The 26,116-nt window shown below is 47.0% G+C and overlaps 1 protein-coding gene across 2 annotated transcripts in view; it reads right to left on the bottom strand.

Annotated features, from left to right (window-relative positions):
• Window positions 1-26,116, bottom strand: part of TNRC6A (trinucleotide repeat containing adaptor 6A) — a 57,666-nt gene that overhangs the window by 18,409 nt on the left and 13,141 nt on the right. Inside the window, exons 3-13 of one of the 2 annotated variants that reach the window (XM_083373069.1) lie at window positions 24,768-24,858; window positions 19,711-19,732; window positions 12,729-13,082; window positions 7,500-10,067; window positions 6,480-6,644; window positions 6,051-6,232; window positions 5,492-5,572; window positions 5,265-5,316; window positions 3,389-3,531; window positions 2,228-2,374; window positions 938-1,072 (exon numbers count right to left, since the gene is read on the bottom strand). In XM_083373069.1, coding sequence (XP_083229195.1) covers window positions 938-1,072; window positions 2,228-2,374; window positions 3,389-3,531; window positions 5,265-5,316; window positions 5,492-5,572; window positions 6,051-6,232; window positions 6,480-6,644; window positions 7,500-10,067; window positions 12,729-13,082; window positions 19,711-19,732; window positions 24,768-24,858 — 3,940 coding nt within the window. The remainder of the gene's footprint in view (window positions 1-937; window positions 1,073-2,227; window positions 2,375-3,388; window positions 3,532-5,264; window positions 5,317-5,491; window positions 5,573-6,050; window positions 6,233-6,479; window positions 6,645-7,499; window positions 10,068-12,728; window positions 13,083-19,710; window positions 19,733-24,767; window positions 24,859-26,116) is intronic. The other variant, XM_083373070.1, reaches the window with a different exon arrangement.

Here is a 26,116-nt window from a genome sequence, read left to right as displayed (position 1 = left end):
CTTTCCCTGATCCAGTTTATCAGAATCCTTTTAACAGTAATACTGGCCAGAACTGGAAACCATACTTGAGGAAGAATCTAATGAATACACCATGAAATGGAAGAATTAATTTCTATGACTAGCTTGATGCAGTCATAGAATTGCACTTGCCTTTTCAGCAGCCATATAAGCCTGCGAACTCAAATTCAGCTTGCAATCAACTAATATTCCAAGGTATTTTTTTCACAAATACTGTTGATTGCTGAAAAAGGTATTCTTTATCAACTTCACCAAGCCTTCTCTCTTCCTCCCTTCTATTGGCTTCCTCCTCCCTTTTCTTTCCTCCTCCGAGCCACGCCCCACCGCCAGACCCAGGGCAGCTCCTTATCTTCCTGCCAAGTCAGCAGGGCTCCTGCAAAGCCTCTCAGCTGGCCCCATTCTCACCCCAACTCCGCTACATACACATTCTATTTCTTTCAGTTATAAAAAAGAATTCTGCATCTCCCTGTTAAATTTGGGTTTTTCTCAGTCCCTTTATCAAAACTTTTGAGACTTTTCAATTTTTTCCCCTAAGGCATTAGTTGCTTCAGCCCTGCTTTATCTAAAATTTGGTAAGCATTCCCATCATCCGTTTCTTCATCCAGGTCATTAAGAGCAAAGTGCCCAGAACCCAACCTTATGGCACTCAATCTCCGAACATAATTTGTGAATCAGCTACATGTCCATTTGTCACGCCTGCCAACCTACAGATAATTAGCTTGCTGATCCAAATACCACGGGGCACCTTGACAAACACTTGGCAGAAATCAAGCTAGGTGGTCTTGCTAGCATTTCACAATCTGTTAAAGCGGCTGCCCCACCAGCGTGTCTTATGTGGAGGAAGAGGACACACCCTTCCGTTTTCCCTCCAAATTGCCGCCTCATCCTTGTACCCGGCCACAAAGAGGCGGATCCTCACCTGAGGGGAGAGTAATGGAGGAGGCACTTGAGCGCGGGGGTTGGACTGAGAGGAGTGAAGAGGAGGCTGTGCTGGAGATGGCGGCATCGTCCGGGCTTGTGCTGAGAGGTTTCCAAAGGGACTGGGATTGCCGTTCTGCAGAGGGACGGGTGACAAGTGAGCCGCTGCCTCCCCGTTCCCTTCCTTCCACCACCCACCGACCTGATGCCTCCCAAGTGCCACCCACAAATACCGCTGGTGACTAGCCAGCCTAATGGAGCTGGGCTTCTTGAGCTCTTTCTCAACAAGTGAGCTGGGAAGCCGAGGCCTTGGCTCATGGGGCCAATCATCCCCTCAGACTTCCACAGGACGTCCTGCGCATTGCGACACCCTGACCAAGCCTGTCTGGCCAGGACATTTCTCGCACGGCTGCCCAGCCTCCCCTGTCCTCACCCGGGAACAATGGTGCCAATTTAGGTGAGAGAACAATCAGTCAAAGTGAGCTTCTTCGGAAAGATCAGAACCATGACTTTCAGATTTCCCAACAACTGTGGTTGGTCTCTGCTCCTTTCAAATCATGGTTGTGGCAACTGCAAGGCTCAGCCCCACACTGAGACTCTTTTCTTTTTCTTTCTTTTTCTTTCTTTCTTTCTTTCTTTCTTTCTTTCTTTCTTTCTTTCTTTCTTTTTTTCTTTCTTTCTTTCTTTCTTTCTCTTTCTCTCTTTCTTCAAACTCCCTTCTGAAAAGGGTAAATTTTACATCCTTTCCTTGAACTTTTCAAAAGAGCTGCCGAATTCAATCAGGTCCCAAATGAAGATAAAAGCAGGCACAAAGCCTGGTTGGCTGGTGCTTGCCGAATCTGGAAGTAGTTTAGCAAGTGGAGACCCAAAGAAAGCGAGGGATGAAAAGTAAAGGCCATCAAGGGGGAGACAAATCCAAGAATGGGAAAGGAACGAAAGACCAGCCAAAAGAGTGAAAGAAAGAAGGAATTCTCTAAGCACATCAGAAATCTCGCCCAGAAAAGGCAGAGAGCACAGTGGCATAAAGTTGCATTTTACCCCAACAAGAGGTTGCCTAAAGGGCTAAAAAGAAGGGACAGTCCTGTTTTTCAGAGGGCCTTCTCTAGCAGATTTGAGTATGGAGAGCCTCCCCACCCCGGGGGGGGAGGGGGGGGGCTCTGTGCCTCCTACATGCTTGCTTAGGAGAAGTCAAGGGCTGGGAGTTCCACAGATCAGGGATTCTGCTTAAGGACTGCCAACCTCCCCTTAAGCCTTGCTGGACGTCCAGTGACAGGGATGCTCCCAGCCTTACCTGTCTAACAGAATTCAAGCTTTGCACGCTCAGCCCCGTTAGGGAGCTGAGGACGTGGTTAGGTAGTGCACTGTTGGAAGGGGGAAACTTCCCATTCTGACTGGGCATGAACTGCATGTTTGGGGAATCGTCTGCTACCAGGCCGTCCTGGAGAAGCACAAGCCGAGCAGCAGTGGGAGGGAAGAGGCCGGCGGCGGCAGGAACAGATGCAGAAAACAGGAGAGAGGTTAGTGTCACCACAGGGCCGAGCCAGGCAGTTCTCTGAGTAGACATCGAATACAAAACGAACAAAACCAAATCTCCCCTCCGTGCCAGCCCTCCCTGACAGCAGCAGGACAGAGCAGGGAGCTGCTGATGATCCGTGCCCTGACCAGCTCTCGTGGGTGCTTTGTGCTGAAATGGGCCTGTCCAAGCAGGGCAGATGGACCAGGCGCAAAGCTGCCCGGGGCCTCTGCTTCACGTGGGGAAGTCTCGCTCCGCTTATCTTCCGAGACACCCTCAGGATTTCTTCCAGCTGAAATCTGGAACCACCAGAACGTTTGGGGACCTGGTTCTACTGAACTGCAGCCTACTTAAAAGTCTGGCAGAACTTGGCCCAAAGGTGCCTTTTCAAGAGGCAACTGGACTTTCTTCTTTTCCTTTGAGGACGTTTTGCTTCTCATCCAAGAAGCTTCTTCAGCTCTGACTGGAGGGTGGGGAATGGAAGGATTTATATTTTTATACCAGCTGTCTGCAAGGAATATAAATCCTTCCATTCCCCACCATCCAGTCAGAGCTGAAGAAGCATCTCGGAGAAGTGAAAGGTCTTCAAAGGAAAAGTCTCTGGAAAAAGCACCTCTGGGACAACCATGACCTGGAGGACTGATAATCTCCATAGACTTCTGGCAGAACTTGCCGTTTTTGGTTCGTGGTTTGGACTGAAATACATTCTGCCCAACAGGCACAGCCCTGGGACCACCGACAGCTACGAGCAGCTATAAGCTCATAACCGTGAAAGAGAAGAGGCAAGGTGGAGGAAGGCGAAGGGCCCTCCACCAGAATGGCCCCTTGTCTTCCGCAGCCCCTGTGGATCCACAACCAAAGGGCGGGCCTGAGGTGGTGGGCAACCGTGGTGTCCCCCTCGCCCCACCCCTTTGAACTCCTCCTGCCCAAAAGTCTCACCTTATCGAAATAAGGACTTCTGTCCACGGAAGACTCTTTGGCAATCTGGGGACGGGAGCCAGGACTTTTCCCAATCGCCCGGCTGCCTTCACCAACATTCAGGTTATGCTTCTCCAGCTCCATCCGCTTGTCAGGCAAGATTCCTGGAGGAGGGAGGGAGGGGGAGGAGGAAAAGGGGCTTCAAAATGCTCTTAGGCACCAATACTGACATTCACAGCTTTCTGGCATTCCACACAGAGCGGGAAATACGTTCCTTGCCAAGGAGGAGAGGGAGGCGCCACACGTTAAAAGGCGTTTCCCTCCTTTGCACACCTTTAGACCTCAGAAAAGTCATGGTGGCTTTTCGCTAAGGTGCAGAGGTGGGCAGCGTTTCGATCTGAAGTGGGCAAGGCTGCCTTGGAGCCATCCTCTCTCTGCTTCCTTTGAGCTCAGAAGTCAACGCATCTTCCTGAGCCCAGCAACTCCTGGCAAGGACCTTCCAGCCAGTCCAGCAACAGCCCCCTCCCCAGTTCTGATCTGCTCTGGATCGGAACCTTGCACACGCTGTAACTGTACCCTACAGTACCTGCAGTAGTGCAGGTTCGAGTGTCACCAGGCTCAAGGTTGACTCAGCCTTCTATCCTTCCGAGGTAGGTAAAATGAGGACCCAGATTGTAATAATGCCGCTTGGCATGGGGGGGGGGGGGGGCGAAAGCCCTAATAATAAGCAGGCATATACATAGAATGACGGCTACTGCTAAGCACAATGATTTGTGCTTTAGATTGTGAGCCGCCCTGAGTCTTCAGAGATGGGCGGGATATAAATGGGATTTTTTTAAAAAAATTCACGGCATCTGGAGTTTCTCATTTTCTCCCATTTCGTCCCAAGAGAGGCCCACTGGAGGTTTCATTGCTGCTCTGATTTGGAAAGAGCCGTGCAGGCTAGTGAGCCAACCCCACCCATTGAGAAGGAATCCAAATTTGTCTTTCTCTTGAATTGTGATAAAGCCGCACCGAGCAGATCCCAATTATATTTTGTTATGGCTTCCACTGTTAGGGAATTTTTTTCCCCCTAAGATTCAATCACCATCTGTTCCAATTACGTGGCGTCCTGCTCCTTGGAACAATGGAAGACGGGCCCTTAGTTGCTTGCCTGAGGCAGATACCCCAACCCTTCTGATCTTTGTGCTATCCTGTCCCACACGCCCAGTTCCATTTCTAGCCCCTGGGCTATCTTGCTGCTCTTCTCTCAACTTCTGGGGCGTCCAGAACAAGACACAATTTCAAAGTTCGGTCTGACCAAACACAACGGAAGTGGATAAATAAAAGTGGAAGAACTGCTTCTAGTGCAGGGGTGTCAAACTCGGAACGTCTCGTGATGTTTTCTTCTTTTCAGCATTTCTCTAACCTACAAAATGCCATTTACTATCTTCTACAGGACCCCCTTTGCCACCTAATTATGTGTTACCTGGAAATTTAACAGGTGTTCCCTTTGCCTCTTTATCAAGTGAATGAGAGGGATACTGAGCAGCACGGAACCAGACTAGGGGTAGCCCTTGACTTACGACCTCAACTGAGCCCAAAATTTCTGTTCCTAAGTGAGACATTTGCTAAGTGAGATTTGCCCCATTTTACAACTTTTCTTGCCACAGTTGTTAAGTGAACCACTGCAGTTGTTAAGTTAGTAACGTGTTTGTTAAGTGAATCTGGTTTCCCCACTGCCTTTGCTTGTCAGAAGTTCTCAAAAGTTGGTCACATGACCCCAGGACAAGGCAGCTGTCTTAAGTATGAGTCAGATGCCAAGTATCTGAACTTCGATCACATGACCACGGGGATGCTGCAATGGTTGTAAATATGAAAAATGGCTACATCTCATCATTTATCAATGATGTCTTACCTCCAGATAGCTCTATCTTATTGCTCTGCATCATTTCTTCTGGCAAGTCTCTCTGAAGGAAAGAATGAAATTTGCTTAATCAAGACAATATCTGCACGCAGCCCCTTTCACGAGTGGGGGGGGGGGGTGCTCTTCAAGGGAAGGGAAGAAGCACGCGACCCAAAAGGTGACAGAGAGTTGATTCAGTAACCGTCCGCTGCAGTGTTCTGTTTTCCTGCTATACTTACAGGGAATCCAAGATTGGCAAACTGCTTCACAAAGGGATTTATCCACATTTCATCTTGCTTATTTCCACTTTTCATTGTTCCCTAAAAACAAATCAAAACAAAGGAAATACTAAAGCGGCAGACACGGTTATGAGAACATGTCCGGATCGCTCGTCTCTTCTCCAAGGTCTGGGCAGAAAGACCAACTCATCCCCAGCAGCCAAAGGCTACCCGCCCCTCTCCTTATCAAGGCCAAAGGCCATCGGTGTGGAGCCAACCCCTGGGGCTCAGCATCATGGCTAACAGCAAGGCAGATCTGGGTGGTCATCAACTGACCCAAGGAATTCCCTCAGAACTTCAGGCATCTTCCTCACGAGGAGGCACTGGCTGGCGGGGGCCCGTCTTCAGGCAGAGAAACCAGAGTAGGATCTCTGCTCTCTTGCTGTCCCTTATTACCTGCTTTCTTACCACGGTGCAAAGTGGTCTATTTCTGCCGGATGAAGAAAGATCAAAGTCCATACTGCCCCCACCCAGCTTTTCTTGGACATAAACATGGCCTCCTTCCTCCTGGCATATTTACCTTTGAAGGCATCTTTTTGGAGCACGGGGGCCAGTGCAAAGGTGCACCAGCATCTTGGACAGAGTTGCTGTTCCACACGCCTATCTCCACATCCTCCTCTTCCTCCCAGCTGGCTGGATGATTCCCAGTCAAAGGCATATCACCTCCACACCAGCTATCGGGAACCTGCACAGACTTAGCTCCTGGTGGGGACAAAATCAGCCTGCTCTTAGTTTATCAACCAACTCAAATTAGGCTGCTCTGTCCCACAAACCAACTGTGGGCTCCCAGAAGATCTCACCCAGCGCCACCAGCAGAGGAACTGCTCAGGCCCAGTGCCAACTCACAGGCCCTGTGGCTTGTATGAGCAGAGCATATTCTGCTTTACTGACAGTCCCGACAAATCTGCCCAGAGGCTCACAAGTCCCATTTCCCCACAAACCTTCATACCTGCTTTATTAGATGCCTGTTGCCCGCCAGAAGCATTTCCCCAGCTGCTGGCACCGGTGGCGTCACCGACAGGCTCTCCCCAACTTGGACCAGTGTCAACAGGTTTACCCCATGCTGATGTGCCATTATCTACTGTAACAGGTGCAGGAGGAGGTTCTCCCCAACCTTTCAAAACAAATGCAACTTATTAGCGAGGCTGGCCCATAAAGCACAGCCGAGTTGTTTGGAAAAGAGAGAGAAGCAGCCCAAAGCCAATTAAAAGTTCAAAGTTTTATTCCATTTGATGCTACGACGCAATCAGGCCAATCCCACGTTAAAGAAATCCTTCTGATAGGAAAGGAAAATGCTGTACGTGGTACTCTTGTCTTCAGAAACAAAGGGCCCTGACAAACACAGACAAGACTTGACTCTTTTCCCTGCTTGCTTTGCCTTCAAGACCAAGCAAAGGTTAAACTTATCCACCTATTTTTTGCAAAAATCCAAAAATTTTGTGCAAAAAAGACCCCTCTGTCAAGTGTTTCCTGTTTTGACTCTCTGGACTAGAAGACTGCAAGCCCTTGATATCTCAGGAAGGAGTTCTTGTGATCAAGAGTCTGATTGCGACATCGTTTCCCAAGGGTGTTTAGGGGGAAGTGTACTTTTAATACAAACAGGAAGCGTGTTGGATACCTTCTCACCTTATTTGTAAAAGTAATAAAGGTGGGATACAAACAAACCCTCCCACACTGACCGTAGGGGAACAGATTGAATGCTTTTGCTTTTATCTCCTGGGGTGCTACAGTGCCTGAAGTCAGGCACGGCTCAGAGCGTCCATCGGCCCCAACCCTCTGCCCGGCCCCATCTGGCACGGGGTCTTCATCACTTTGGGGTGATGAAAGAGGCCCCGGGAACGGCAGGGAGCCCACTCTGTGTTACAGGGGGTCTCAAACTACCTTGAGAGCAGCCCACCCTCTCATCCAACTCTCAGGCAACTTAAGAGCTGCTTAGGAAATGAGAAAGCAGGAGCTGCCGGAGACTTACCGGAGCTACCGTCGGCCCCGCTCTCTGTGCCGGCTGCGGAAGCTGAAGGCAACCGTGGCTGGTGCGCCTGCACGTCTGGTCGGCCCACGGGATTCGGGGTGTTCTTGTTCCACATGTTCACGTTTTTGTAGTTGTATTTGCTCGGGTCGCCCCACGCAGAGGTTCCGTCGTCAATTTCAATTTTACGACGAATGGACTCTGGGGAGGGCTCCTCCCACCCGGTGGGCTCTTCCTCTTTGACTGGGGCCGGCATGGGTCTCCCCAGCCACCCCATGCCTGACGGTTTGCTGGCAGCCGCCGCCGATGGGCCCCTCCAGCACGCGGCCTCCTGCTGCTTGCTCCAGTCTGGGGACCCGGAGGGCTTGGAAGGCTCCCCCCAGCTCTGGGAGCGATTTGGCTTGGGGGATTCCGCCCACACGGGGCTTGGATTTGGCTTGGTGGTCTCCTCCCACCCTGAAGCACTGCCTGGCTTGGTGCTGCCGCCATTCCCCCCACCCCAGCGCCCAGAGCTCGATCTGGCGGGCTCTTTCCAGCAGGAGGTGGACCTGTCGCTGTCGCTACTGCCAGAACTGGACTTCTGCAACTCGCCCCAATGATTGTTCCTCGTGTTTTCCCCCCAGCCGTCGCCAGCCTGAACAGCCCATCCGGGGCTGGCTTTGGGCCCTTCTCCCCATCCCTGCTTGAGCTTCTCCGCGTCGTTCCAAGCCAGGGATGGAGCCCGGACCTCTTGGCCCGTCATCCACGACTGGCTGCTCTTGGCCACGGCGGGCACTGCGCCCTCCTCCCAACCTCCTTGGCTGCTGGGGGCTCTGGAGTCTCCCCACCTGCTTGCAGACTTAGGCTCACCCCAGCTTGTCCCAGGGGAAGGACTGGGCCCATGGAGATGGGGCCTCTCTGGAGCCCCCCCTGAACTGCAGGCTTGGGCCACGCAACCCCCCCAGGCTTCTGTTCCATTGTCAGCTTTCTTTTCGCCCTTTGGAGTCACCTCCGTATCCCAGGCTGTGTTTTGTTTTATTGGGGTTTGCCCCCAACCAGAATTGGAAAGGACACGTGGATCCAGATCTGTTCTGTTCACTATACTTTGAAGCAGCGTTTGCTGGTCAATTTTCCTTCTTTCATGGCTTGCCCCTTCTGTGGAGGACCGCTCCTCGGGGACCTCGAGACTGCCGTCACCGTCTCCAGAACCGGCCTTAGTCCACCCACCGTTCTGCTCCAGCGCCTGGGGAGCTGCGCAGCATTGGGGGTCCACACCCGCCTTCTCCTCCTTGGCAGATTTCCATTCATTGGTAAACTTCTTCCCATTCCCACTGTTGGCTTCAGAGGAATGGCTGCTGGGGAGTTTGTTCCATTCCCCATCTCCTAAGTTGGCATTCTGGGCAGAGCCTCTGCGGGCTCCTCCGTGGCCCATTCCACTTCTAGGCCCCCAGGCCCCATTCTGGCTATTGCCCACACCTGCCACCTCCCACGTCCCCGTCTGCTGATCCTCGCTTATTTCCATGGTTGAGCTGCTGGTCCTACTCAGCCCAGGCTGCATTGGCGTTGCATTCACAGTGTCATTGTTAGCTTGGCTATTTGAGTCGGAACGGGTCTCTATGGAGTAACCAGGGCCATAGGTACCCCATCTAGTACCAGGAGTCCCACCATTTTTTGTGTCACCATTGCTCAGGTGCGAAATGGAAGTGCCGTTTGTTACTGGGGAGGCCGGAGGCTGAGGCCGATTGCTTTTGGCGCTCCGGCCCCAGGTCCCGGGCCCTGCGTTACTAACCAGTTCAGTCGTCTGCATTGAACCAGCTGGGTTTGGTAAACTAGAGGTCATAAAGTTAGTAGTGTTCTTATTTGGTCCATTCACTTCGTGGTTCGGGTTCTGAGGCTGCCCACTTCGTGAAAGTTTCCTTGTACCATTGAGTTGGGAATCACAGTTTTCCTGGAGGCTGCCCCAGGAGCTGGCAAGGCTAGAGTTCACACTCTGATTGTTCACCATCTGGACGGCACCCGTGCCGCAGCTACCGCTTCCTCGGGACCCTTTTAGGGCATGCCCGCTGCTCTCCAAGACTGGCCAGGCACCACCGTGGCCATTGGACGTCAAAGTGCTGGAATTTAATTCTTCATTGGCTGAACTGGGGGTGCCCCAAGCATTCGCTCTATTGTTGCTACTTTCAGGGATACCGTTGGAAGCATCTGCTGAAAGGGGACAGGGGCTCATCAAGGCACCCAGAGACACACCCCACGACTCACTAATGCTTCCGCTGCTCACATTATTGCTGTTGCTGCTGCTGACGAGCTTGGCCTGATTAGCGTGTCCAATGCCGTTCTGCAGGTGGCTGACTTCGCTGCTTGGGCCCCGTGAGGCCATAATAATGTTCCTCTCTGACCCGGAACTCGAGGCAGAATCAGCGTCCACACATTCTGAAGCCAGCTCCAAGTCACTGCCAGTGGTCGAGGGCCATGCCTCCTTCTCTGAACCGTCTACAACAGTTTTATCCCAGTTTGTGCTGGATTCACTACTGGAAAAGATCCTTTCCCAGCGAGCATTCTCATAATGGGATCCAAGTGTGCTGTGGTTCAGATCTAAGAAAAATAGAAAGCATTACTAAAAACATTGTGCAAAAAATAAAAAAGGAAACAATCCTTCTGGATCAGCGCCCCAGAAAATGGAGAGAACCAACGTCTGCTCTATTCTGAACAAAACCAGCAAAGACACTTAAGGAGAGCTGAGGAGCAGCGCAAACCCGCCTGGCTATTGAAGCCTCTTGGGAAAGTGCGTCTCGCCCTCTTGCCTTCACTCATCTCAGCACCTGCAGCTTCTGCTGGGACTTTTGTGGTCTCTCCTTCAGCCTTCCATCTCTACACTCCTTGCCCCGGATACCTTTTCCAGACCTCCTCACTGGATTTATTTTATATTTTTTGGGGGGGGGAGTCTGAGGTTACAGCCAATGTGCTACATCACTTTCCACTTTTTAAGGCTCAAGTGACAATGTAGAACACTAATTTGTAATCACATTGTGTTCTGAAAAGTATAATATTAGACTTTCTGCATCAAAAGTAGTCCTTTGTGAACAGTCTTAAGATAAGCCAACGAGTATGTATTTTTGATCAAAACCTTTATCCGAAAGCACCTGGATAAGAGCCAGTGAAAACCTGTGGTATCTGATCTTTCCAAAGCAATTTTAGCCTGAGATGATACAGATGTTTCATATAGTCATTTAAGACACCAAGCAACATGTTAATCATCTGTCTTTTCCCCTCTGCTGCCAGATTTACCACAAACTCCTTAATCTTTCATCAAAGCCCAGCCTGGGCTCCCCCTCCAGATATCTGCATTTCACTTTCATATGGCAACACATCCCTACTTGCAATCTCCACTTCTTGTTCCCTCCCCTCCAAAGTTTCCTAAGATCAAACTGCTCTGGGGTGATGCCCCAAACATTGTGCCAAGTGGCCTCTTCTCTGCTTCAATTTTCTCCATCAAGTCTGCATTTTCCATGGGGTTCAAGCAAAAGGCTCAAATCCCTGTGCCCAATTCATATCCTGAAAAATATTCTGATGCAAATAATATTCTATTGCCTTTGAAAAGCTTTAGAAAAGGTTTTTGGCTTGCCTTCCCTATGTTGTGGGTATTGTGGTCAATGAAGACTTTGCTGGGATTCTTTTTAACTTTTGATTTTTTTTTTGTTACCAACAACCTCCAAAAACAGAAACTTCTTTAATGACGCTTTTGAAAATGGAATTTTATTCATGCCCCCAAGACATTCAAAATGCAAGGATGGAATGGACTATTAACAGCTGATAGAATAAAGAGCTGAGTGGTAAGAGCAAGGATCTGAAAAAAAGGAACAGAAAGCAAGTGTGCAGTGGCACAACTACTACTGGAAGTAGCGGGAAGCAGCTCACACGCAGCACACTGATAAAATCAAGGGTTCTGCTGCAATCAACGGGGAATCACAGCATGCTGTGAATGCTGCATCCCAGGACTCGTCCTGCCTGGAAGCTGGTCTTCAAAGAGCCTGGGAAGAATCTAGGCCAGGCCCACCTGAATCCAGCATTTAGGGGTCCCACCGTGGGCAACCAGGTCACACTAGAGGCTGTTCACAAATGGGCAAAAGGATATGTCTCCCCCCGCCCCAAGTATATGGAGAGCTGCTGCTCCCAACCTGGAAGTACCTTGCATCTTCAAAATCGGTAGCCCTCAACGGGCCTGTCCTTTGTGAATCGACTCAACTCTTTCCAAGACATCGTCCATGCCTGGGGGAACCTGGCGACTGCTCATTCACAGGGCACAAGCAATGAGACCCCTTCTCCTTCGCCCTGTGAAGAAGCCCCTCCGGGTTCTCACTCTGCAGATGTCTGTTTCCCTGGCATGGACTTTGTTGACAGATTCCATTTCAACACGGATTAGGCTAGTCTAATCCTTTACCTAGGCCAGAGGAGACTGGTAGGCATCTTCCTTTTCTGATCACCTGTAAGAATTCTGACCTTTGAGTGCTTCAGATGCTGGGAAAGACTGGACAGAGATGTGCACTTAAGACTGCTCTTCCTCCTTCCCTAAAGTAGGGCTGGTAGTGGAGTGAAGTGGCCTTCTCAAATACTTTCGTCTGCCCCGCTTGACCTCCACCAGTGTCCTGAAACAATCTATCAGCCTCCAAATACTTCTTTGCGCTCTGGATCTGGGGAAGTGGTGGGGAGTACCTCTCTCCCAGCCCTACTCCGCCTTCCAGCGGGAAGTTAGGCTCAGTTAGAAAGTGGCAGCAGATGAAGGCAAAAAAATCCTTGGGAAGAAAATCTAAGTACAGAAAGGACCTGGCAACAGGGCAGATTCCCCAACCTTTCCATTTGCGTAAGTGGTGTGGACGCCCGCCTGATGCTCACGCATCCTGGAAGTCCTCTAATGAGGCAAGGCATTTCAACTGCTCTTCTTACACAGCACCGGGTGAGGCTGGAGCTCTATCTACGTAAGAAAGGTTAGCTTCAAGCAGACCTTCCTTTTTTCTACTTTACTGTCTAGCGTGAGATGGGATCCAACCTCTGCGGTGGTAATGATGGCAATGCAAAAGTGGATGGGGAGGTCCTGCAGCTGATCTATCCTACTTCCTTGCAAGAGGCAAGACAGTTGCCAGAGCCTTTACCGAACAACCAAGCTCGGTTCCCGTGGCTGTGTGCAACCTTACTGCCCAGCCACCCTCCTTTAGGCTGACATTCCTAGGCTCAGGTGGATGTTTTGCTTCCTCTCACCTGGCTGCTTCTGGCTGCCGCTGTGTCCTTGGCTGTCAGAGACCGGCTGCTCACGGGTCCCGGTGCTCTCGCCCGCCTGGCTGTTCAGCAATTTAGATGGCGCCCTCAGGTTGGCAGCAATCCCCGGCAGTGGCTGTCCTCGCTTCAAGAGTTGCTTCTGCTCCTGGTGCCGGAACCGTGGCGGCACTTCTCGAGATGGGTAGCGTGGTGAAGACGGCTGCTGCGCTTGCGGATTGTTGCCCACAGCCCGTTTGGCATTATTGTTGCCACTAATACTGCCGGTGACTATAGACGTGGGAGGAGGGGCTGAAGCAGGGAGTGGCTGGCTGGTACCAGGCTTTGGGGGTTCTAACACTGTCCCCCCAAGACGAAAGGAAAGAGAACACACTTAGTAAATAATAGCAAACACGATCTTTTTAAAATACAAAAACACAAAAAGTGGCTGTTAAGAGCTAGTTAAGTGTTTCTTTATTTAAGGTAAATTAATTTATCTACATGCTGGAGAAGACTATTGCGAGTCCCCTGAACTGCAAGGCGATCAAATCGGTCAGTCCTAGAGGAGATCAACCCTGACTGCTCTTTAGAAGGCCAGATCCTGAAGTTGAAATTCAGATACTTTGGCCACCTAATGAGAAGGAAGGACTCACTGGAGAAGAGCCTCATGCTGGGAAAGATCGAGGGCAATAGAAGGGGACGACAGAGAATGAGGTGGCTGGATGGAGTCACTGAAGCAGTAGGCGTGAGCTTAAATGGACTCCAGAAGATGGTAGAGGACAGGAAGGCCTGGAGGAATGTTGTCCATAGGGTCGCGATGGGTCGGACACGACTTCGCAGCTAACAACAACAACAACAATTACATGCCACTCTGAATGCAAACAACTCTGCATTTCCAAAATAAGCTCCACTGTGATAGGTCTCAACATTCTACTGTTGCCAGGCATGAAACCTCTTGGCCAGCTAATTTGAAAACTGCTCTCTATAATCTATTCAACATATTTACGAATGCCCCAATGCCAAAAACAAATAGCATTATTACCATAAATACAAGTTAAGAAATGCTCAAAACTGACATGTTTACCCAATTTATCAACACGCACTTCGTTCGGAATACAAAGAAACGTTACTCAAAAACTTCCAGCAAAAAAAGCAGTGACGTTTTGGCCAACCGCTCCAAGTTGTTGCATTACCAGAGCAGCAATTTCTGGCAAAAGGAGCACCGAGGACGTTCAGGTCCACTCCGAAGGCAGAAGGCTGCTATTGGGTCTGGCCTTGCAAATGGAAGGGGCCGCTTCTAAGAAGAGGTCCAGAGGTCTTTAGAGGCTTTCAGAAGACCAGGTGCAGTGGAATGGCACCACGTCCTGGTCTCCCTTTAGGTGGGGGTGAGAAAAGAATAGGCAGGAATCTGGCCTTATGCTAGCATGTCACCTTCAAGGAACACATGGAAAGCATGGGAAAGTGCAGCTGGGCAAATGGAGGAGCGTGTCAACTGTTGCTGCCTCGGACTCACTTCTCTGGACTCAAATTGTAAATGAAAATTTCTGGCTGAGGAGAGACAAGGGGAAGGAGGAGAAGGCACCGAAGGAAGAGGGCAGGAGAAATCAGAGGAGTTTCTGTAACTCTAAAGGCGGTAGGGTGCAAGTGGCTAATGCTTTCAAACTGCAGAGAACACACCATTTTTATCTCTGGCAGAGCTCAGAGGCAAGAGTGACTGGATAAAGTGGAGTCACAAATGAGTCAAGTTGCACTGCAATTAGCTTAATGGTTTTGTTTTCCGCTCACATTTGCAAATACGTGGGTCTATTTAAATCTATTGTCTATTTAATCTATTTATCAAAGGTAAGCAAGCAGCCTATCAGCACGTTGCTATTCTGCAGCAAGGAAAGGCAGACAAGCGCCAGCTGAGATAGGAATAAAACAACAGCGAAGGTGAGAAGCCGCTCTGCTGTTTACTGACAAAGCAGAAAATTAAAAAGCTGTGTCTGAAGCTATGCAGGTTTATTGAGTTAATCCTTTCTGAACACAGAAAAGGGCTATTTAATCATCTGCACTCTTCTTCCAGCTAATGATTTGCTTTTACTCAGAATAACTCTAGAGGTAGGAAGGAGTAGAGCTGTGCAAGTCTGTGGTAGCAAAAAAAAACAACAACCCAGGAACGTGATAGCATCTTTTTCAACTCGTGAACGTTTATGCCTTTTAATAAAATTTGTTAATTAAAAAAGGTAGTGATGGAACATATTATTGCTAAAGTTTATAAAATGTTACTGAAGTTAAATCTGGGGGATGAACAAGTAAACCATTGTATGTTTTGGGGGACCGCTGCATTAATATACATTGCAAAGGTTTGGTTATGGTGCTGGCCTAGAAATTAAGAGACTGTGAATTCTAGTCACCTCACAGTGTTGTTGTGGGGAAAATAGGAGGAAGAAGGGGTATTTATTGGTATGTTTGGTGCCTGGATTGTACATGGGGGGGAGGGGAGAGGCAGGGTGATAAAAATCTAAAAAACCGCAACAGCAACACAACATTTGATGCAACAGGAACAGTATGACTTTAGCTTGGTCAGAATCTTTTCTGAAACAGGAAACCAGATGTTTACAGATCAAGAGAGCCACAGCGAAGTTCAGTTTTATTTCTCAGAGAACAAAGACGTGTTATCAGTGTAAGAATGTCCCACCCAACAAAATATTTGTGAATGGACACTATCGAGGGAGCCTACATCTTCCGCTTTTCTGTTTGCTTTGACTTCAGAGATCGATCTTTCTTTCTTTCTTTCCTTATGGAAAGAGAGGAAGATGTTCCTCTTAATGAGATCTTCATCCCAGAGGTGGAATATCTGTAAACATTCATAACATTACTCTCAACTACAAAATGGGCTAGCAGCCAAAACCTGGAGACTGCTTTTAGGGCAAATTAGGCTTCAAAGGATTACTAACTTGCTTACTCTCTCGACTGATCCCCACTTTGATGTTTGCACGATCAGGTATATTGGTCATACCAGAACCGCTTCCCGATTTCCAATTTCAATACAAGCAGGAATTTTCTAGGAGCATCTGGTCCTCCTAATTATTTGAACAAGGTCAGTAAAGACAGGATCTGATCATCCTACAGAATCAGAAACCAAACCCCTTTATTGCACAAGGGGGAAATAACCGCTGGGCTTGACCATTTGTTCTTTTATTGCCCCTTTTAAAGCCTGGTTCACCTGCTGCTCTAAGGAGTGGCCCAACAAGCTCTCAGCCTGCGAAGAAAACCCTCCTCTCGCCCCACCAAAGGCAGTCCCAGCGGAGGAACCTCAGCAAGCTCAGCTCAGCACTGGGGAAGAAGCCTCTTTGTCCGGCAGGAAGCGGAGAGAGAAGCAAGAAAGACCCGGCCACTCTCCCGCCAGCAAAACGGTGAGAATGGAAGGTTTTCCAATTATTTTAGTATTAATCCAGAGAAAGGAAACCGATCCAAGTTTAAGGAAAGTTTGGTGTTTTTTTCCTCAGGCAAAGGGCACATACTTATTTCCCAGAAAGTATGCATTTTGCAAACAGTTTTGATTCTTGCTCAGCTCTCATGTATTAAAAATGCCGAATTTTGCTGTATTAAGGCTCACTTCAACTATCAACTAGAAATATATTGACATTTTTGAAATGAATACTACTCAGAGAGCTGATGAGCATCCTCTATTTCTTTAATGAATGCCTTCAAAAGATCAGTCTCCTCGGTTCAACTGAAGAGCATCCATTAAGGCTAAACAAACACGAGTGGCCTGCGGAAGGTTACAAAGGATTTCAAGCGTGACCTGCTGGAAACCACACAGTAAGTCAGGAATCAACCCCTCTGAGCTCGGACAGAACACCTCAAGTTCAAATCTGAAACATCCCCCCTTCAATTTTTGCAATGCAACTGTGTATCGAGCAGGCTTGGCAGGAAGCAGAGGGCCCCCCGAATTTAACTGATGAAGGAAAAGAGTTTAGCTGGGTCCGGTTCGTGTGATGAAGGACCAGATTCCTGCTCAATCAACCGTAAAAGATTGGCCAGCTCTTTAACTGAATCCAAGTCTCTGCGAAGGCACCCAAAAGCTGCCCTGTGACATCACCCCCAGGCCCTCAGGGAGCCACGGTGTTTGTTCAGTGCAAGCGCTGGGTGAGGAAAGGAAGAGGGGGGCAGCCTCCTTCAGCCTCACCCCCCCAAGGCTTCACTTCGCCCTCCCCAGCGGAAAAGCAGAGCGGCCAGCCCAAAGAGAGGCTGCAGATGAGAATTCTCCAGGAGAGAAGGAAACAGGGAAGGCGACTGGAAAAATTCAAGGCTCACAGAGAATTTAATCTTCCTGAGGATGACCCAGGATTTCATAAGCAAACGAAGGGGATTGTCACTGCCGGCTTCAGCTGGCAGGACAGAAAGTCATCAGGAAGCTGGCTAGAACTGACTATGTTAAGGACGCAAGTGAAGCCCTGCCCCACTGCAAGCCTCTTCCAGGGTTTCTTGCCAACGTTTACAGCATTTCTAGGCTACCCCACTCTTAATGCTCTCTGGGCACCAACAGTTTAAAAAAAAACAGGGCTCTCCAAACTTGGCAAACTGTCTGACTGGATGGCTGGGGAATTCTGGGAGTTGAAGTCCGCAAGCCTTAAAGTTGCCAAGTTTGGGGACCCTTGGTATAAATAAATTTATACCTTTGGTATAAATAAGACCACAATCTGAACAAAGAGAGTTTTAAAAATTAACACTCAGATGAAACCGGTATTTTTTTTTACTAGGACTAATGGATACAGGCAGGTCTTGACTTATGACAGCAATTGGGACTGGAATTTCTGCCATTAAATGGTCCCTGTAATTTAACAGAATCCCACGTTTGGTGAGGCAACTTACTGCCTGCTTCCCACAACCAAAATCGGTGGGGAAGCTAGTAGGAAGCTGCAAATTCCAGGCCCGCAGGCAAAGAGGGAACAAGGAGGTTTGTGGCACAGGCCAGGGAGGGTGCGAGAGTGGCTGATGCAAACACGGAGGAGATGGGAAGATGCGTGAACGGAAGAGCCTCCAGTACTTGAAACTTTCGGCAGCTTCTCCAAACTTTCTGAGGAAGCTGGCAGGAAAGGTTGCAAATGTCACGTGATCATGGGGTACTAGGAAACTGGTTGTAAGTGTGAAAGGATACAGGTAGTCCTTGAGATACAGCCATTTGTTTAATGGCCGATGCAAGGTTTAATCAGCCTGAATAAAGTGACTTATGACTGGTCTGCACCAGCATTCCCTCGGTCACCTGATCAAACTTTGGGTTCAACTAACGCCCAGGGAGCTGGCGACAAGCAAAGTCAATGAGGAAAGCCGGATTTCCTTAACAACTGCATGATTTCTTTAGTGACTGTGTGATTTGCTTAACCATCATGACAAAAACAGTGCAGAGTACAGAGAAGAGCAACAAAGATAATTAGGGGGGTTGGAGGCTAAAACATCTGAAGAACGGTTACAGGAACTGGGTATGTCTAGTTCAGGGGTAGGCAGCCTTGGCTCTTTTACGACTCATGGACTTCAACTCCCAGAATTCCTGAGCCAGCATGGCTCTGCTTGGAAACCTCTCCCTTTCCCCTCAGCATGGCTGGCTCAGGAATTCTGGGAGTTGAAGTCCATGAGTCATAAAAAAGCCAAGGTTGCTTACCCCTGGGCTAGTTTAATGAAGAGGACGACGCGGGTGACATGGTAGCAATCTTCCAATATCTCAGGGACTGCCACAAAGAAGAAAGAGTCAAGCTATTCTCCAAAGCACCTGAAGGCAGGACAAGAAGCAACGGATGGAAACTCATCAGAGAAGCAACCAAGAACTAAGGAGAAAGTTCCTGACAGTTAGAACAATTAATCCGTGGAACTCCTTGCCTCCAGAAGTTGTGAATGCTCCAACACTGGAAGTTTTTAAGAGAGTGGACCTCCACTTGTCTGAAATGGTATACGGTTTCCTGCCAGAACATGGGGTTGGACTAGATGACCTCCAAGGTCCCTTCCAACTGATGATGATTATGATGATGATGAAGTCTATAAATTTGGGTACAACTACACCAAGTAAGCACCAAGAAAGTTCTGGAGTGATTCTATTTTTAAATCTATTGCACAGGTTTACAGAGAAAGAAAAGGGAAACACAGAACTTTAAAGAGAAGGATTCGCTCCAGTTCAGGTGTATGCACATAAGAAAAAGGATTTTTCAAGTCTGCCAGTTAGCCTGGATGGATAAGCCAGACAGGAAACAGAAACAGATGAGTCAGTTCTATGCCCTTGGAACGCTACATTAACAGAATCTTGCAAGTCCGAAGGTACAAACCTCCTGCTGCCACTTTTAACTGCCTCATCCATTCCTAAATTTCTTCCTCTGACTGTTAAGCCGATGGGGGTCCTGCCTCTTTTGTCTGTTTGCTAGGCAGCTCCTCTTTCCCTCATCCCCACTAAGTCATTCACACATTCCACAACAAGTTTAAGAGTTGATCCTTCTTGTCTATTTCTGGCCTAATGCACTGAAATGGAAGCATGGTTTGATCTTAAACACAACCTTTAAAAAACACCTAAGCACTCTAATGAATTTGGTGCACAATGCATAACTTTGGTCTTCTGAAAGCAAGGCTTCTAGCTTCAAGGGAGTAAATGCTGGCTTTTAAAATGCTGCAGGCAACAATGTTTGGTGAGTAATCAGTAGCGTTTCCATCTGGACCTCTGCCACTCTCTCCTTCCTCTTCAGCAGAACCATGAGATGCTTAGCAGAAGGAATTTCCTATGGTGAATTTGTTGCCTTTTGCTCTCCTCACTTTGTGGGTCTCAGTGAGTAAGATTGAGCATGACAAGCGACCGGAAGAGCAAGCTGCTTGCGGGTGCTTTTCAGGCCACAAAGGTGAACACCTGGAAGTATCTGATCATAACTCCATCAGGTCTCTTACAGAAACTGCATTCACACCATCTCCTGTACAAGAGGACACGTATCAAAGTTATGGAAATAACTGCAGTATTTCAACTTACCTTTGTTTTTTTGTTCAGTGGCCTGTGAAACAAAAAAAAAGAAAACTTGGTTACTGATTTCCTTATTCTCTTTTGATCACTACCGGATCTACTATCAATTTAGGGGCATTATTGGCTTTCTTAAGGCTAACCAGAATGTAGGAAGAACAGCATCTCAGGAGGAACTTCCTGACTGTATCAAGCTGCAGATGGCTGACATGTAGTCATGAGGCCTTTTCCAGTGAAAGTCTTCAAAGAAGGCTAGACCACGAAAGGGAAACTTATCGAAAATGGGTGGAGGTCATCTGAATCCTTTTCAGTCAGGATTTTATTTATTTAAATGACAAGGCTGCCCTACTCCTTGATGACTCTGGTTTTTTTTGTACTAGTTGGTTGTACCTGTTTATGCAATATTCATGGTAATGGTCACTCTAAATCAGACGTCACGTGACATCATGCAACGTATCGGGAGTTTTACCATTGCCGGCAATGGGGTGGCTGCGGCTTCCAGATGACATGTCCGGCCTACGGGCCGGCAGTTTGACACCCCTGCTCTAAATGATGACCAAATGAGGGCCTAATGGGGACAATGGATCTATCTTGGCAGTCTTGATACCATCAACCATAGTATCCTTCTGCACTGCTTTATGAGTTGGGAATTGAGGTCACCATCCTGCAATGGTTCCACTCCTACATCACCGGTGATCATGGGAGATCAGCACCTGAGTCCCTGAAAACCCAGGGATGGAAGGCATCGGGGACCACTGCTTTCTGCCAGTTTATTTTAACATCTACATGAAACCTCTGAGAGAGATCATTCATGAGCTAGAATGAAGCATCATCGATATGCAGGTAACACCAAGTTCTACATTGCCAAGCCATGCTAAGGCAGAGATGCCACAGTAATCCTGAAAAGATCGGAGCCTGAAGGCATCTGGATGCAGTGAACTAAAGCACCAGTCTGGAGTCCCCGATAACCAACAGACCCTTGGCTCTCAATGAGGCTGAACTCTCCCTGAAGGATTCACAGCACAGGGATCCTTCTGGACCCTTGGCCGCTGCTGAAAAGACAAGTGAAAACTCTGGGTGGAAGGGGGTCTCTGCCATATCCTCATTACCGGTATCATTCAGTTGGACGGCTACTTTTAAGACCCCCGTCTGACCTGGCATCTGTAGAGCTGATGCAAAATGTGTCGCTATATTCCTGGTGAAACAGCCCACCAGGCCAGAATAATACCTACTTTGAAGTCACTGCGATAATTGCTAGTTGGCTTCCAAGCCAAATACAAAGTGCAGGTAAATTCCTTTAAAACCTCGTACAGCACAGCAGTCAGATACCATTATAGCAGGGGTGTCAAACTGCCGACCCATGGACCAGTTTCATCATACTGAAGCCACGCCTACCCATTGCTGGCAATGCAAAAAGAGTCACGATACGTCACGACACGTCTTGCTAGAGTCAAATCTTCCTATCTGATAGAATAATGAAGAGAGGCCCGTGCAGGTCCCCTTCCCTTCAAAGTTCAATGGTCTGGGACCAGGTGACAGGTCTTCACAGGGATGGCCCCTACTCTGTGGAATATTCTCATCCACCCCTTGTGTGCAGATGGGCCTGAAGATGGCATTTCATATGCAGTATTTCATTCTGTTTGCTTTGATCTGACCAAAGCCCGGCAGGAATGGGGCAGCTTATAAATACTGTGAAATAAACAATATTGAATGTTTTTTTAGAAAGCGATTCAGCACAATTACAATGGACTTTCAAGTAAAAGCTCTCAAAAGTTGTTATCTCTACAATAAGAGAAGCTAACATTTGTTTGTCAACGTATCTCAAAATTTAGCTCTAGAAATCAAATCCAATGAAAACTTAAGGTAATAAACTCAACAGAGTCAAGCTTGAACTAAGTATTGCAGAATAAAGTAGAGAGTGTCCCGCTCTGAAGACAGCTTGTTCTTCTGCCAGAACACTTTCCTATTCAAGCTAAAGGGCTGATGTGGTAATAAAACATGGTCTTCCTATGTGGGAATCTTATGGCTTGGCCCAATTCCTAGCAAACCACAGCAAGTTAAAGGGAGGCTAGCACAGCTGCAATCTGCAGAGCACGGTGGAGACTGCTCCCTCCCCAGGCTGAAGGAGTAAAAGGTAAGTGAGGGATCCTGTGATGGGGGTGTGGGGAGTACCGTGTGGGAGCTGGCAGGATGGGAAGCTGGCCCAAGACCTGTGGGGATCCAGTGAAGTGGGATGGGAGGATTGAGGGGGCGTGCCCTGTGGATCCTTGTAAAGATGAACGGTTGTAGGAACCCTGCAATGCCCATAAATTTGAAATCAGTCTACAAATAGCTTTTGTTATTACTTTGAACAGTCTCTAAGTGACCAGTTGTAAGTCAAGGAGTACTTGAGGTTTGATTCTAATAAATAAATTTCATGCAGGCTTTTAGTAACACTATTTTTTTTAAAAAAAATCTAATCTCAAAACAAAACAGTCTCCCACTCAAACTTTTTGTTATAGTATTTCAACTAGCATCTGGCTTGCTAGAACCCCAGCCCCAATTCTTTTTTTAAAAAATGTTCTGCCGAAAGAAACAATGGGAACTTAAGTCCCCTTATTGTTTCTACTGAAGGATGACAAAGGTAGCTCACCCTGGGTGCTATTTGTCAACTAACAGAAAAAAGGTTAAGCAAATGATTAAAAAGCGTATTACATCAGCAAGTGATAAGGAACAGTTAGACACACTTTTTCAAGACTTCGTGTGCCTGACATGTAATCTTGTAGACAAAGTAGACAAACAGCAATGAATTAATTTCCACAAAATATTCCTGAAACATAAAAACAGCAAAAATGCTGACTTTATCTTCTAATACATGCATTGCATATTTTTGATTTTGGTTGCAAAACTCAATGAAAAATATATTATTTCCATTTGTTAACTGGAAAGACTATACTATAGTGTCTGTAATGCACATTCACAAAATAGTTTTCCATTCTACAATATAAATACAGCATATATCTGAAAAACTATGACAATGGGTATCTGGATATTTTTTAGATTAGCAGGAGGCAGAAAGGAGAGCGTGGAGGATACAATCGTGATTTCACCCAGCAAAGCTTTTGACTGGATAGTTTAAAAAATTACTGTCTTGATGAACATATGAACATATTTTACTTTTACTTTTGTCTCGTCTGCATTTTTAAAACGTTGTTTCCAAAACATTTCCAACATATTAGAGACTATTCCCACTTAATCATTTGAGCCCTAACTAAGTAGGCATAAAGAAAAAGACTTGTATATCTGAAACCGAGCATTTATGTGTTGTGGGATTTTTAAAAATATACTGTACACAGTATTTGAGGCACTTAAGGAATCTTTTTTAGCCTAGATCCCCATAAGTGACAGTTACCATAGCTAACCATTTTAACAGATTTATTTAATATTCAAAATGCTACTTTGTTAAATCCATATGCCAGGGGTAGGCAACCTTGGCACTTTTATGACTCGTGGACTTCAAATCCCAGAATTACTGAGCCAGCTGGCTCAGGAATTCTGGGAGTTGAAGTCCACGAGTCATAAAAGAGCCAAGGTTGCCTACCCCTGCCATATGCCATGACTGCACCTTCTGTGGATAATTGGGCCACAAGCTAATGTTTATTGCCAATAGTCAAACAAGCAGAAAGGGCAATGTTGCAATATACCACAGGACATAAACCCCTCCTCATTTACTTTTCCAGCAACTAGCAATAAGAGGGCAAGTGCCTTCATTATTGTCACACCTTCGATAGCCTTATTCTCCATACATTTCTAATCCCCCTTTCTGACCTGTATCGGCTCACAGGAAATCTTGTTTTGCACACAAAGGTTATGAATTCTACTGGTTAATGGAAAACTGTGTAGATAAGAAATGTATCACTATTATTTATGGTGAATCTCCTGCTGCAGACTGCAGCATTACTGTTACAATGTGTGTGTGTGTGTGTGTGTGTGTGTGTGTGTGTGTGTGTAATTTTATTAAATTTCGTGGGCTGCCACCCACCCCTCTTATAAGGTGGCATTAAGAGCCTTGGTGGAGCAGTGGGCTAATGCCTCCTTAAGTAACACCAGCTGCCTGCAATTAGTGCAGGTTCGAGTCCCACCAGGCTCAAGGTTGACTCAGCCTTCCATCCTTCCGAGGTAGGTAAAATGAGGACCCAGATTGTTGGGGGCAATTAAGCTGACTTTGTAATAATGCCGCTTGGGGGGCCCGAAAGCCCTAATAAGCAGGCATAGACATAGAATGAAGGCTACTGCTAAGCTTGTAAGCCGCCCTGAGTCTTTGGAGAAGGGTGGGATATAAATGGGATTAAAATTAAAATAAAATAAAAATAAAAAAATTACAGTAGATGAAAGGTGTGTTTTTTTTTGAAATTAATATGAATAAGGATTGGGACTAAGAAATTTCATTTAGCATCTGAGTAAAGCTTCTTTTCTGTTTTCTTTTTTTATCTGTAATATTAATATTGTTTGTAATTATTTTATATGAGTTAGAGGGTGATAGAATTAATAGTTTATTGTTGTTAGCATATGCATGCTTATGTTTGTTTTTTGTTTTTATATGTTCAGAACAAATATGGGACTAAGAAATTTCATTTAGTATTTGAGTAAGTTTCTTTTTCTGTTTTCTTTTCTTTTTATATGTAATATTAATATTGCTTGTAATCATTTTATATGAGCTAGAGGGTGATAGAATTAATAGTTTATTGTTGTTAGCATATGGATGCTTATGATTGTTCTTTGTTCTTATACCCTGTATTTAGCTCTGGGAAGTCGGGGGGGGGGGGGAGGGGGGAATAGGTGGGAGGGATAGGGAGGGTTAGGTAGGGGTGGGGGGAGGGGGGATGGTTAAAGTTAAAATGTACTGTAAAACTTTTCAATAAAAAATAAATAAAAAAATTACTATCGCAGGCCAGACCATTATACAGTACTCACTTTTCCCCCCCTAACGAAGCGTATTACACGCAAGCCAAAAGCAAGCACCTTAAGCAGCGCACACCCCTCCCGAGGGCCCTGCTTCCCTTAACGGGACGTCTTAATCTCTGGCTCACCTTCTTCTGAGCAGCTCCTTTCTTTCTCTTGTCCTCTTTCCTCTTTCTCTTCTCTTCCATCAACTGTTCCTCCTCCTCTTGCACCAATTCCCTAGAGGACAGCACTCAGGTTAGCAATGCATTCTGCAAAAAAAATGCCCTAACTACTACAGGTAGTCCTCAACAGTCCTCATTCATTCAGCGACTGTTGGGAGCTAAAAATGGCACTGGAAAAAGTGACTTATGACCTATCCTTGCACTTATGACCGTTACAGCATCCCCATGGTCCTGTGAGAATGAAGGCTACTGCTAAGCTTGTAAGCCGTCCTGAGTCTTCGGAGAAGGGCAGGATATAAACGGAATTAAAAAAAAAATTTGGGGGACCTGTCACTGGCATGCATTAATGATGGCTGCAGGGTCACGTGGCCAACATTGATGACCTTCCTAGCTGGCTTCTGACAAGCAAGCTCAATGGGGGAAGCTGGATTCACTTAACAACTGCAGTGATTCATTTAACAACTGTGGTAAAAAAAAACAACAACTGCAAATTCTGGTCCTAACTGTGGTCATAAGACAAGGACTACCTGTAATATGTTCCTATTAGACCTGGACTTTATTTTTTTAATAGAAACAAAAAGCGACACATTAGTTTATTTATTGCACTTTCTTTTTAAAAAAAAAACTTGTTTGTTGCATTATGTTAAAAAACAAGTATGATTAACTAACCAAGAACTTGTTCAGAGAAGGCACAGCACTGAGCAGAATTTCTGTGGAAATTCTGTGGTCTGTGGAAAAAGGCAAGGACTTGAAATGGCCTAGGGCCTAAGCTCTCCTGTTTGAGCAGGGGGTTGGACTAGTAGACCTCCCAGGTCCCTTTCAGCTCTATTTGATTCTACTTGAGAGGAATGTAATGCAGGGGGAGATGAGAAGAAAAGGGGAAGCATCATCCAGGCTCACACACAAAGAAGGGTCCAACAAGGTGACTTTTTAGCAAAGTAATCCTTCCATGAAACCAATGGGTAATTAAAGTACAATTTTATTTTCATTAATATTTGGTAACCAAAGGCTGTCACTTCATGAACATTGTTTTCAAAAATATATTTACTATACAGAATGTTGCCAATTCAGCTGCCAGAAACTTGGTTTGCCCATAAGTATTTCCAAATAAGGGTAGAAAAACTGCCCCCTCCCCCCCCCCCCCCCCGGGCTCCAAAAGCTGGTCTGGTCAATGAAGACAATGTTGAGCTCAAGTGGCCAAAAAGCTGCACGAGGAAGTGGCAGATGTCTCTGAATTAGCCAGTCCACACACCCACACCCACGTTTTTGTAAAGCCTCAATCCTAGCTTTCTTCTATATCATTTACTAAATCT

This window comes from Vipera ursinii (genome assembly GCF_947247035.1).
Source record: "Vipera ursinii genome assembly, chromosome: 13".
NCBI classification, from domain to species: Eukaryota; Metazoa; Chordata; class Lepidosauria; order Squamata; family Viperidae; genus Vipera; species Vipera ursinii.
The sequence above is the reverse complement of the archived record's forward strand: the minus strand, read 5'-3'. Positions and strand labels throughout refer to the sequence as shown.